A 13,931-nucleotide genomic window follows, 5' to 3' on the forward strand; every position below is an offset into this window, starting at 1 on the left:
CAAGAGGTTCCGCGACCGTCACGCACACGTGAGGTAAGCGGTGTGGCCCGGGCCTTACACATGCGCATGTAATTTGCGACCTTGGCTTCGACGTTCTGTGCGATCCCAGAGGTACAATGACGGTGAATTTGCATGTTTGAAGTACTTTTTCACAATCTGTGACCAGAAGGATATGGGAGTGAATAGCATGTGAGACCCTACAGTCATACCCTAGTGTTTCAGTAAAAAAGCGCTTTATATCACTCGATCATGTGGGTCAGGTGTGTTTATCCATGAAAGACAATGCTAAAGTTAGCTGTGATGTCACAAGCCTTTGTTCTCCATGTGGATGCTGTAGGTAAACCAGCAGTCACCTGCCAAGTGAACGGCTCCTCAGTAACCCTGCTGTGCTCTGGGGGCGACAGACCAAGCACTCAGTACAGGTGGGAGGGGCCTGCCATAGAGCCCCAGCCAGGGTCCCAGCTGAAGATAGAGGCAGCAGAGAGCTCTGATGCAATCTACACCTGTGTGCTGCACAACCCTGTGGGTGAGAGCAGAACAGACTTTCCTGTAAAGAGCTGCTTCCCTGCTCCAGGTAAGGCCCACTCAGCTGATGTAGGGACTGAGCACAGGCCTGCCATCCTGGCTGCCACAGTCCACCCCTAATGCTCATTTCACAGGTTTGAGTAGCTGTTCCAGTTGTTATGTAGTCCACCCCTTATGACTTGCCTGTGTGAAATTATTCTTTTCCCGCTCAATTAAGAAGTTCTTCATATTCTGCCATTCACCTGGGGTTACAAGCCTCTGCTGAATTTTCTATCCTATCCTGTGAATTCCATGGGACTTCCACCCAAATTTCACCCTCTGGTCTACATCATAGAGTACTGGGTAAAGGCCCTGTTTACAGTACTGTCGGGTCCTACTAGGGGTTAAATGCTCAGTTGCCCCATCTACCCCACAGTCTCTGAAACATGACTGAGGCACATTGATCACTACTGACCCCAATCATCCCCAGCACTGTCAGCTGAGACAGCTGTTGCTGAGCAACCAGTCAACTTAACTGCCATTTCATTAACACAGGGAACTAAATAAATCATCTTCTAAAGTCAGAAATATATACACACAGAAATATATTTATATACATCTTTCAATAGTGAGATCAAAATGGTTGAGCTTTGTCTTTTATATTTTTCTAACATGTTCTGTTTTTCTTTGTTTTTAGGAAGCGCCTCTGTCCTGATTTCTGTAGTCCTTGTCCTTGTTCTGTAGTCCCTTTGTCCTGACTGAGCAGCACAAATGGACTGATGGGAGTGCTGGAATTTCACAGGAGGAGAGTCAGACAGGTAAGTACAGAGAAGCAGCAGGTAGCCTGACAACCAGTCACCTGCTTTACATCAGGTTCAATATTTCATTTCATTTCTCCACAGAATCACTAAATTAGGGTGAAGATTCTAAAGAGAGTGGAGTGGAGACTGAGGGGGGGGACTCTAAACACCCCTCCTCTGGCACTGTCCCGTTCAGCACTCCTGAGTCTCCACCTGCTGCTCCACCCAAAACTGAAATTGAAGAGGAGACCTTCCACAGTCCCCCGCCCAGCCCCTCTCCTCTCCACCCCCTGAAATCCACCCCCCCCCCATCTAGCACCAGCTCCAGTACAGAGTCACAACTGCAGACACAGGAAAAGAAGCTCCTAAGACCAAGAAAATAGGAGATCATTTAAAGAACTGAAACTTTATTGCGCTGTGTGTGTGTGTGTGTGTGTATGTACGTGTCTGTGTGAACTTGTCTTGGCTAGTAGCAGCTATATTTTCAGTATTTTTACTTTTCTGTCTCCCCCACGGACTCCCCCACACACGAACCCGTCAGTACTTCATGGTGTAGACACACAGTCCCAGAGCGGGGTCCAACAGCACAGCTGTTCAGGCTTATCCAGCAGAGACACCGCGGCTACCGTAGCATTCCAAAAAATCTCCGTACCCCAAGGCTCGGGTACGAAGGGGAAAAATAGAAAAAAGAAAGAGAAGACGCCCCAGCCCCTGGTGTGGTCTAGCTAAACTCCATGGCCTGGTGTTTCGGAGGTCTAAGCTGTCATTGGCTGTTTGAGGTCTGCACTATCATTGGCTGTTTGGAGGACACACCTTCATATCACTTCCACCCTTCCCATCGGGGGTGGATTTCGATTGGTTCAGTAAAATATTTGCCAAATTAGATCAGGTTGGATAGTCATATAGCTTTTACATTATTACATTACAGGCATTTAGCAGACGCTGTTATCCAGATCGACTTACACAACTTTTACATAGCATTTTACATTGTATCCATTTATACAGCTGGATATGTACTGAAGCAAATTCGGTTAAGTACCTTGTTCAAGGGTACAACGGCAGTGTCCTTACCCGGGAATCGAACCTACAACCTTTCGGTTACAAGCCCAGTTCCTTACCCACTGTGCTACACTCCGTCCACTAGCTGAACAAGATAATCAGATATACTTTATTCCATGATCTTCGTTATGAATTTTAGAAGATAACCATACCAAACATGACTGCCTTAAATACAGGTCAGAATCAGAATCAGAATCAGGTTTTATTGCCAAGTAGGTTTACACATACGAGGAATTTGTTTTGGTCAACACACCGAGGCAGCCATCCGCGGCACCATAGGTTGCTAGTAGTATGCTGTGATGACTTGCAGTTCACTTTGAGTTAAAAAAAAAAAAAAAAAATTTTTGACCAGTTGGGTAGCAGAACAGTATTTATTTATTAATTAATTTGATTAATATGATTGTAATATTTCACACATTCATTCCACACACTCCTTTCACCCCCTCACACTCCCCAAAACGTCCTTAAATTAAAGCACTTTATAATGTACTATATATATAAATTCTTAACTCACATCCTCATGAGCACTCATATAACTTCTCCATCCTATTCATGCCCCTAAAAAAATACTGTAATATATTACCACAATGCTTTCTTTAATTCTGTTTTTTTTATGTACCTTCTGTCGTTGCTTCTCAGTTAATGTCTAAGTCCAAATGTTATTATGTGTTGCTTTTTGTAATCCCAAATTGTTCAGTGCCTGTTTGTTTGTTTTGTTTCCTCCTTGTAAGAGCGTGTGTGTAGGCTACATGGCCGTATGTTTCTCGCCATTCCTATTTGTCAAGAAATACTAAACTGCACGACCACCCCCATCCCGGATAGCATGCTAGTAGTAAATAACCGTTGGGAAAACCGGGGTTCCCAACCCGCAAGTAAGCTTTCACTTTCACATCAGGCCCTCCACCGGAGATGTGCCTGTATGAACTATGAAGGCGAGCAATGGCAGACACACGCTACAGAATCACTACGCCGTTGTTTTTTATCCTCGCGAACTTCGCATTCGGTAAGAACTGTAACTCGCTTCTGGTAGTTATTCGTAGTATGGTTTCCAAGTGATAACCTTTTTTTCACAGGTTACACGTTTAACTATCTTGCTAATATGCTAAATTAATATGCGGTAGGCTCAACTGACTACGAAAGAAATACGTTTAACTCCGCTGTTCAACCGCGCTGCGCCTGGAGCGGTTAATAGAATCCTGTGTGATTTCTGCCCGAGGAAGAGCCCTAGACCGCGATCTCGGCGGACAGTGTTGAGCGATCCTACGTGTTTTGTATTTGATTGTTTCACTGAGTTTCTGACATTACTGTGGGACTTTGTACCCGTGAGTTATATTCTAGTGTACTCTACGAGTGGGCACATTTTAGAGACATTTAGGCTATGTAGACGCCATACTAAATATAGCCTACATTTTGTCCAAATTTAAATATGGGATACTATGATATCAGGTATCAGAATCTACAGAGCGAGTCAATGATTTATCAGGACAAAGACAATACACATAAGCGGCTTGAGACAGGTGTAAAAGTGAAAGTGAAAGACTTTAATGAGACTTTATGTTTCAGCTACCGTAATATTTTACGTTTAGAATGTTAAATGTTGACAGAAGGGAAGTATTGAGATACTGTCTGTGTCTGTAGGTTTATCAGATTACGTTCACGTAGGCTTGTAAAATTATTTGCATCTTAATTTAGTTTGTACTGTCATATTCTCTTTCAGTTATTGCAGTAAACGGGAACAGACGGATATCAGTGTGCCCCAACCCCCTGCATTAGCTTAAATAATTTGTCTTGGAGACTGAATTAATAGCCTAATGTCCGGTAATTAGAATATTATTATAACTACTAAGAGTAAAAACCAGGAACACAGCTGCTACACACAGGCTCGTCATCCATCCAGAGTTCGTCATCCATGACGCCCAGTGATAACAGCTGTCTTCAGTGCTGACGTCAAAACAACAAATGCAAACTTCAGAGGCTGAAAACGTTTTCAAAAAGGTTTAAACTGGCCCACATGAATAATCGCGCTTCAAAAACGAAAGCGAACATAAAAGGAACGCCCTCAGAAGTAAGAGGCGATGCGAAGAGAAGGCAGGGGACCAGAGATAGTCATTCTCTGTTTATAGACTCCAGTGGTTACTCGAGGTATTGCAGTTTAGTAAGTCTGGTGCCGAAAAGCAGGTTTCCCCATTGAAGTCCATTCAAAACTAACACTGTTAAGCTCCATAATTTCTTCACACGGAACTAATTACTCTCCAGGAAACTAGTTCTTTGTCTAAGCCAAGGAGAAGATATGGGTCTCAACTCAATTAAGCACCAATGGGAGATTTTGGACCAACGTGTTAGACCTTGCGCTCGCCCACCATCACCAAAACACCAAATGAGGGCATATCTTTAGTAAGAATAGCGTTCTATCCCTCCAATAAAGTTCCAGAGATGTGTAGAATTTATGCCAAGGCACACTGAAGCTGTCCTTATGGCTTCTGTTGGCCCAGCACCTTACTAAGACACTTTGTGTTAACATTTTCTTTAGAAAAATGTACCCAGGCTATGGTTTTTATATTTTTTTTAAATGAGTGAAAAATTAATTAATTCTAAAAGACTTACTGTGCTTCACATCATGCACTCAATTAATCCAGTTAATCATCCACATCAATGCCTCTGGCTTTCTTGCAGGTGATGCCACATCTGACATCATTGTCCAGTCTAATGGGAACTTCACACTACAGCCTAATGTTCAGGGTCCCCTGGAGGAAATTTTGTGGAAGCGGAATCATCATAAGGTGGTTGAATTTTACCAGAAGAAGGTGGTTGAGTACGGACAGTTTAAAGGACGGACGATCCTGGACCTCACAACGGGAGCCCTGACCCTCACACATCTGACAGAGGCTGACAGTGGGGAGTATGATGGTGAGCTGCAGATCAAGGGAGAGCTGGTGTACCATCATCAGGCGGTGAAAGTGTTTGGTGAGTTTGCTTTTACTGAATGACCAAATCCCAGTTAATTGTGGGCTTTCATCAAAAAAATTTAGCTGTATGTTATAAAAAATATATACATTATCTACTGAAATACACTTTCAACCATTTTGTGGGGCAATAAAAAAAATGTTTTTGTCTGTCCAAGCAGGTAGAAGCATGACATTTTTTCATTATTTCAAAGTGCTTCACAAGTCGGTCTGTAACCACACGGTTATGGGTGTGAATATCGCTAAATGACACAAAAGTTATACCTGTAGTTTCACAGAGTTCTCAACCATAAGTGTTTCAGTAAAAAAGTGCTTTATATCACTCGATCATGTGGATCAGGTGTGTTAATCCATGAAAGACAATGCTAAAGTTAGCTGTGAGGTCACAAGCCTTTGTTCTCCATGTAGACGCTGTAGGTAAACCAGCAGTCACCTGCCAAGTGAACGGCCCCTCAGTAACCCTGCTGTGCTCTGGGGGCGACAGACCAAGCTCTCAGTACAGGTGGGAGGGGCCTGCCATAGAGCCCCAGCCAGGGTCCCAGCTGAAGATAGAGGCAGCAGAGAGCTCTGATGCAATCTACACCTGTGTGCTGCACAACCCTGTGGGTGAGAGCAGAACAGTCCTTCCTGTAAAGAGCTGCTTCCCTGCTCCAGGTAAGGCCCACTCAGCTGATGTAGGGACTGAGCACAGGCCTGCCATCCTGGCTGCCACAGTCCACCCCTAATGCTCATTTCACAGGTTTGGGTAGCTGTTCCAGTTGTTATGTAGTCCACCCCTAATCCTCAGTTCACAGGTTTGGGTAGCTGTTCCAGCTGCTATGCAGGTCTGTGGTCTAAGGGTTTTAACTTGAGTTAAGCACACTGCAATTTTTTCCCACTTGCTTAATTTACAATTTGTTCATGTTCTGCTGTTCTCCTGGGGTTACCAGCCGCTGTTGAATTTTCTGTGCTATCCTGTGAATTCCATGGGACCTCAACCCAAATTTCACCCTCTGGTCTACATCATAGAGTACTGGGTAAAGACCCTGTTTATGGTACTGCCGGGGTCCTACTAGGGGTTAAATGCTCAGATGCCCCATCTACCCTACAGTCTCTGAAACATGACTGGGGTACATTGATTACTACTGACCCCAATCATCCCCAGCACTGTCAGCTGAGACAGCTGTTGCTGAGCAACCAGTCAACTTCACATTAACTGCCATTTCATTAACACAGGGAAGTAAATAAATCATCTTCTAAAGTCAGAAATACATACACACAGAAATATATTTATATACATCTTTCAATAGTCAGATCAAAATGGTTGAGCTTTGTCTTTTATATTTTTCTAACATGCTCTGTTTTTCTTTGTTTTTAGGAAGTGCCTCTGTCGTGATTTCTGTAGTCATTGTCCTCCTCCTCATCTTCATCATTGTGGGATTGCTTTTATTTTACTACAAGAAATGCTACAAAAGTAAGAGTCTTGTCAAATAACACATGAAATGATATTAATAAACGCATCCATATGCAGATCCTGCTGTTTCTGGAGCAGTTACTCAGGACTGGATTCAGTAGGGCTGCACTCCTGTTGTCTCCATAAAATGAGCACAAGCTCTCCAATACTGTGGGACTGAAAGCTCATACATTAGCGCTACTACACCCAGGACTAATAATAATAAAAATCATATTTTTACATTGTAGGAAGAAAAAATGAAGAGGACATGGAAGCTCAATCTGGGGGTAAGCTGTAGAAATGATGGTGGTGACTATGATGATGCTACTGTGAAGCACGATGAGTAATGAATAATATTTCATATCTTATATTGTAGAAAAGACAAGACCGAGAGAGAGAGACTCTGAAGCTGCAGTAAATGGTGAGCTGTAGAACAGTGTTATTCACTCTGGCCTTAGAGCTGCAGGTGATGACATCACTGCCTCTGGTACTTTATCTCCGAACTTAAAATACTGCAGCTGCAGGTTTCCTCCAAAAAATTAACATCTATACAATGTATGCCTATACAATACTCAATGACAAATGTATTAAAATCTGATGTATTCCTATTCATAAACTTCAGAAGTAGGCGTGCTGCTGGTAAAACTAGAAAATTAAATCTGTGAAACATTTCTTTTGAAACAGAAAGACAACAGCTATTACCAGCAGACCCTGAAAACGTTGAGGAAACTCCAGGTAAGGCAGAATTAACTCTGCGCTGAACAGAAACGTGTCTCATAATGAAACAGCAGTACTGAAATGCCTCTGTTTCAGGGTTGGGATCAATTACCCTGCAGTTCAGTCAGTTCAGGAAAGGAAATAAATTGCGAAATACCCAGAAAACATTGTGGACATTTTTCAAGCCATTAATTAAATTTGAATTTTCATGAGTCGGCTCGACCCTTAACTGTTGACCGTTAAGTATTTTAGATGATTAATCAGATTATGTATCATACAAACCTTTTGTAAATGTCCAACAAGTGACTAACCATACATGTTCTATCCCCATTCACAAAAGTCAACACTTGTCCTTCACTTTGGGTCAGAATTTAAGTATAAAGTGCTAAACTTTTACTTTGAATTTGCCAAATTGTGAAGGTGAAGACCAAATATAACTGCATTACATGCATTATTGTGTGTGAAGAGTGAGGAAACATGGGGATTGAATCCTGGCCTTGATCTAAAGCAGGAGCAGATATTCACCTGTGTGCCTCTTTGCATTTGTATTGTACTCAGCACACACAGCCATATTTCCCTTGTTTCTACAGTAAAAGTTCAGGAAATGGCAAAGCTTATTGAAAGTGGGTGGAGCCCAGTTAAGACCCATGATCAGTGTCAGAAGACTGAGCAGCACAAAGGGACTGATGGGAGTGCTGGAATTTCACAGGAGGAGAGTCAGACAGGTAAGTACAGAGAAGCAGCAGGTAACCTGCCAATCAGTCACCTGCTTTACATCATATTTAATATTTCATTTCATTTTCCCACAGAATCACAAAATCAGGGTGAAGATTCTGAGGAGAGTGGGGTGGAGGCTGAGGGGGGGAACTCTAAACACCCCTCCTCTGGCACTGTCCTGTCCAGCGCTCCTGAGTCTCCACCTGCTGCTCCACCCAAAACAGAAAATGAAGAGGAGACCTTCCACAGGCCCCCATCCAGCCCCTATCCTCCCCACCCCCCTAAATCTCCCCCCCATCCAGCTCCAGCTCCAGTACAGAGTCAGGACCAGGAAGAGGAAACAGAAAGAGCAGCAGCAGCAGAATCTACTGATGAGACTGCAGCCAATCAGAGAGCAGGAGCCCAGAGGCAGAGAGAGAAGAGGGAGGGGCAGGATGGAGGTAGTGATGGGGGCAGAGCTCAGCCCAGTGGGGCAGGAGGGGGAGGAGCTGAGAACCCAACAGCAGATCCAGCCCAGGAGCTCCCCAGCAGCCCAGAGGAAGAGGAGGATATTCAGGAGAGTCAGAGAAGTAAGTACAGAGAAGCAGCAGGTAACATTCTCAGTGAGAGACTCAGGCAGCTGTTCCTGCTCATTCTCTTGTGTGCAGGTGCACTTGCTCAGATACATTTACAGGTAGATTTATTTAGGTAGATTTATTTCATTTCTCTGTAGAAAGATTAATTCAGGGTGAATATTTTGAATTTATTACACTGTATTGCTTAAGATAAAAAATAACCCTTGCATTATTCTGTGTGAGCAGTAAGGACAAATGCGGATTGAATCCTGGCCTTGATGTAAAGTAGGATCAGATATTCACCTGTGAGCCTCCTTGCATTTGTACTGTACTCAGCACACACAGCAATATTTCCTCTGTTTCTACAGGACGTGCTGTGGAAAAAGCAGTGCTGTATGGAGACTGGGTGAGCTCAGGTAAGACCTGTGATGAGCACCAGAACACACATCTGACTGAGAGTAGAGACTCAGCTGTTCCTGGTGATTCTGTTATATGCAGGTGTAGTTGTTGCTCAGTCACTGTGTGTGTGTGTGTGTGTGCGTGTGTGTGTGTGTGAGACAGAGAGAGAGAGAGAATGAGAGAGCAGGAGAACATGATGAGAATAAGGGAACAGTACATTGAGTACAGAATGTATTTGAGCAGGAATAGACTACAGCAATAAATAAAGTACACTTTCAGAAAGAAGCGTACTAAAATATGTCTAAACTACAAATGTGTCACAGGGGTGGTACCCTATAGGTACAGAAAATGTACGTTATTTCCTCTGTTTCTGCAGCAAAGCTGGTTGCAGGCTGGTTTATCTCAGGTAAGACCCATGATCAGCGTCAGAAGACAGCACTGACTGAGCAGCACAAAGGGACTGATGGGAGTGCTGGAATTTCACAGGAGGAGAGTCAGACAGGTAAGTACAGAGAAGCAGCAGGTAACCTGCCAGTCAGTCACCTGCTTTACATCAGATTTAATATTTCATTTCATTTCTGCACAGAATCACTAAATTAGGGTGAAGATTCTGAAGAGAGGGGAGTGGAGACTGAGGGGGGGGGAACTCTAAACACCCCTCCTCTGGCACTGTCCCGTTCAGCACTCCTGTGTCTCCACCTGCTGCTCCATCCAAAACAGAAAATGAAGAGGTGACCTTCCACAGTCCCCCGCCCAGCCCCTATCCTCCCCACCCCCCTAAATCTCCCCCCCATCCAGCTACAGCTCCAGTACAGAGTCAGGACCAGGAAGTGGAAACAGAAAGAGCAGCAGCAGCAGAATCTACTGATGAGACTGCAGCCAATCAGACAGCAGGAACCCAGAGGCAGAGAGAGAAGAGGGAGGGGCAGGATGGAGGTAGGGATGAGGGCGGAGCTCAGCCCAGTGGGGCAGGAGGGGGAGGAGCTGAGAACCCAACAGCAGATCCAGCCCAGGAGCTCCCCAGCAGCCCAGAGGAAGAGGAGGATATTCTGAGACGGGGTCCAGACACCGATGGGGGGCAGCCCAGTGTAGTGAGGCAGGAGGGGGGGGGGGGGACGAAAGTGTCCCAAAACCAGATTCAGATCAGGATATAAACCCCACATCAGCAGAGGAAAATCTAAGTGTCCCGCTCACTGAGCCATTAAGCACAGCTGATCCAGCCCAGGGACTCCCAGACACCACGGCCCATTCCCCCCCTCACACTGGGGCGAGTGAGGGGTCCTGCTGTGCAGAGGAAAGCCCAACATCAGGCCCAAATCTGGAGCCCAACAGCACCTCTGAGGCAGAGGAAGAGAAGAAGAGAGGGAGAGAGGAGAGGAAGGATTCACAGGATAGAAGTCCCACCCTCCCCCCTTCCAGTTAAAGCCCCCGAAACCCCCTACAGCCCCAAACCCCTGAGCAGGACTGTCCCAGAGCACACAGGAGGGAGAGACACAGGAGAGCGGGGCACTGAGTCACATGACACAGGATGAAAAGACTGCAGACACAGGAAAAGTAGCTCCTAAGCCTGAGAACACAGGAGATCATTTAAAGAACTGAAACTGAACTCTGAGCGGTGCTACAGTGCGTAAGACACAAGCAGGTTTTTAATGGGTGTAAATTGTATGAATTTAACCAGATCCCTTCCACTTTTTATTTACTTTGTTTGCTTTATACATCTGCACCTGGTATGTGTTTTGGGCTCTGTGTCTGTGTTTTTGTGTGTGTGTGTGTGTGTTAGTAAATCTGCATGTGTCATATGAAGCTCTAATTAAAATTCGGCTCATACCTTGTAATTCCTGCAATATTCTGGTGTCTAATTTCCATGTAAATAGCAGATAAACTCCTGAGGAAAGTCTGTTATCTAATCTAGCTAACTGGTGCTATACTTTATTTATGGCTAGTGGTGGAAGCTATAATCTCATTATCTTCACTTTTCTATCAGGGGAGCCAGTCGTATTGCTGCCACACCCCACCACTGTGTTCTGTTCTGTATTCAATTCCTTTTGGCCAGCTATGGAGGTGTTTCTGTGCTAATCCTGCTCATTTCTCTTTCATGATCTGTAGATTATAGTGTGTGGTGTGCACCAGTGCATCCCCTGTCACTTGTGTATACTGAAGCCCAAAATTAGAGATATGGATCCATGTGTTATTAGAACCCATTGAGAATGAATCATTTTCACATTACATTACATTACAGGCATTTGGCAGACGCTCTTATCCAGAGCGATGTACAACAAAGTGTATAACCATAACCAGGAACAAGTATGACGAAAACCCTAGAGAGAAGTACCGGTCCAAGTGCAGGGAACAACCACATAGTTCAGCTTACAGTAATTTACAGGGAGGTAGGGAGGGATGGGGAGAGGTGCAGCCTGAAGAGGTGAGTCTTCAGTCGTTGCTTGAAGTGGGTCAGTGTCTCAGCTGTTCTGACCTCCACAGGGAGGTCATTCCACCATCGTGGGGCCAGAACAGACAGGAGACGTGTTCGGGAAGCGCAGGTGCGAAGAGGGGGAGGTGCCAGGCATCCTGAGGAAGCAGAACGGAGGGATCTGGCTGGCATGGAGGGTTTGTTATGGTGACATTGCATTTTCTATTCTATAACTGAGGGCCTCTTTTTGAATCATTATGGGTCATTGAATTAAAAAAAAAAAAAATTCTATAATATTCCATGCCCTGTTTTGTATTGTGATCTATTTTAAATTATCATGTACAGTAGGTATACACTGTATGGAGAGTCTATTACATCTGACCAAGAGGGGAGCCAGTCCACAACCCGTAGGGTATTTCATACATATGGAAACACAGCGATAGCGACTCGACTCAACACAGCAGCTGCTGCGCCTGCCCCTCAGCATGCAGAAATATAAAATGACCTCATCAGCAGGCAGTAATTTAAATCTCTCTGTAAAAATTTACGGCTGTTGGAATAAGTGCGTCCATATCTCAACTGGTAAGTGAAAAATAGTGGACAATATTACATTTTATAAAATGTAATTTGTGTTAACACAGTTTCCGTTTGTCTAATATTACCTTTTGTCTAAAGATCTGAAACCATTCAGACTAATATTCAATAATAGAGAAAATCAGGAATGGGGCAAATACTTTTTTTTTTGTATTTATAAGATACACATATAAAAGCAATATACAAATAAAATTGTTTTGATTTTGATTAAACATTTATCCAAATCGTGAATTTCCCACGATCTTCCTTGAATAATAGAGTTTATTTATTTATTTACTTATTTAATTACTTATTTAACGTTGCCTTATGTTGCAATACATTAACACATTTCATGCAGAGTACAGGCGCCCTAAGTATTGTGCTTGCAGCATTGTTTGGATTCTTCTGCTATCGTTTAACATACCAACAGCTAAGGGCACGGCCGACTCACATCAAATATGCTTTCACTTTCACAGTTCTTCTCCGGAGATACGTGCTCATAATAATCCGTGTAATAGTACAGTGTGAAGGTGAGCAATGGCACACAGGCACGTCAGAATCACTACAGCGTTATTTGTCTTCGCGAACTTCACATTTGGTAAGAACGGTTGTCCTAAATCGCTTCGGTAATTATTCGTTAAATATGTGCGATTTACAAGTCAGAATCTTTTTCAGAAGTTGCATGTTTAACCATCGAGCTAATATCAGATTAATATGCAGTTGGCTAAAATAACCGTGTAGGCTGTAAACGAACGACATTACCTGTTTCGTATTTGACGTATCACCGAGTTTCTGACATTACCCAGAAGCTTTCTAGCTGTAAATTCGTTTTTTCTCTTTCTGTCTTTTTTAGATATAATATTCTGGTGCATGCTAGTCAGAGAGTGAACATATTTTCAGAGACAGACTGTAGGACTATATAGACGACATACTAAATATACATATCAAAATATGAGATAACATTACATTACATATTACATTACAGGCATTTGGCAGACACTCTTATCCAGAGCGATGTACAACAAAGTGTATAACCACATAGTTCAACCGCATAGTTCAGCTTGGACCCTGAAGGTTAAACTGATTAACACTAACACAACGAGAACGCAGAGTCTATGGAAAAAATACAAGCAGTAGTTAAGACAGTTAATGCACCTAATTCACCTACGAAACAGCTGCCTAGTTACAACCCTAAGCTTACAGTCATTTACAGGGGGGTAGGGAGGGATGGGGAGAGGTGCAGCCTGAAGAGGTGAGTCTTCAGTCGTCGTTTGAAATGGGTCAGTGTCTCAGTTGTTCTGACCTCCACGGGGAGGTCATTCCACCATTGTGGGGCCAGAACAGACAGGAGACGTGCTCTGGAAGTGCAGGTGCGAAGAGGGGGAGGTGCTAGGCATCCTGAGGTAGCAGAACGGAGGGATCTGGCTGGCATGTAGGGTTTGAATATCTTGTGGAGGTATGCTGGGGCTGATCCCTTGACTGCCTGGTATGCTAGGACCAATGTTTTAAATTTGATGCAAGCTATAACAGGCAGCCAGTCGAGGGTAGTGAGCAGGGGAGTGACTTGGGAGTGTCTGGGGAGGTTGAAGACCAGACGAGCCGCAGCATTCTGAATGAGTTGCAGGGGTCTGGTGGCAGATAAAAACAAAACATAACACAATGACGAGAACAGGCCATTCAGCCCAAAATGTTCTCCATTTTCCTAACTAAATTGTAGCTAGGGCTCTGATTACCTACAGGCGAGATAGTATCTAACACCGTATCAAGCCCAGTCTGGAAAATCTCCGAAGTCCATGCTTCTAT

General features: G+C 44.0%; 1 protein-coding gene across 1 annotated transcript in view; it reads left to right on the forward strand.

Annotated features, from left to right (window-relative positions):
- Positions 1–13,931, forward strand: part of LOC118222925 — a 243,830-nt gene that overhangs the window by 32,487 nt on the left and 197,412 nt on the right. The window contains exons 5-7 of the mRNA XM_035408864.1: positions 329–574; positions 5,037–5,327; positions 5,735–5,980. Coding sequence (XP_035264755.1) covers positions 329–574; positions 5,037–5,327; positions 5,735–5,980 — 783 coding nt within the window. The remainder of the gene's footprint in view (positions 1–328; positions 575–5,036; positions 5,328–5,734; positions 5,981–13,931) is intronic.

The sequence above is a fragment of the Anguilla anguilla genome, chromosome 3 (assembly GCF_013347855.1).
Source record: "Anguilla anguilla isolate fAngAng1 chromosome 3, fAngAng1.pri, whole genome shotgun sequence".
NCBI classification, from domain to species: Eukaryota; Metazoa; Chordata; class Actinopteri; order Anguilliformes; family Anguillidae; genus Anguilla; species Anguilla anguilla.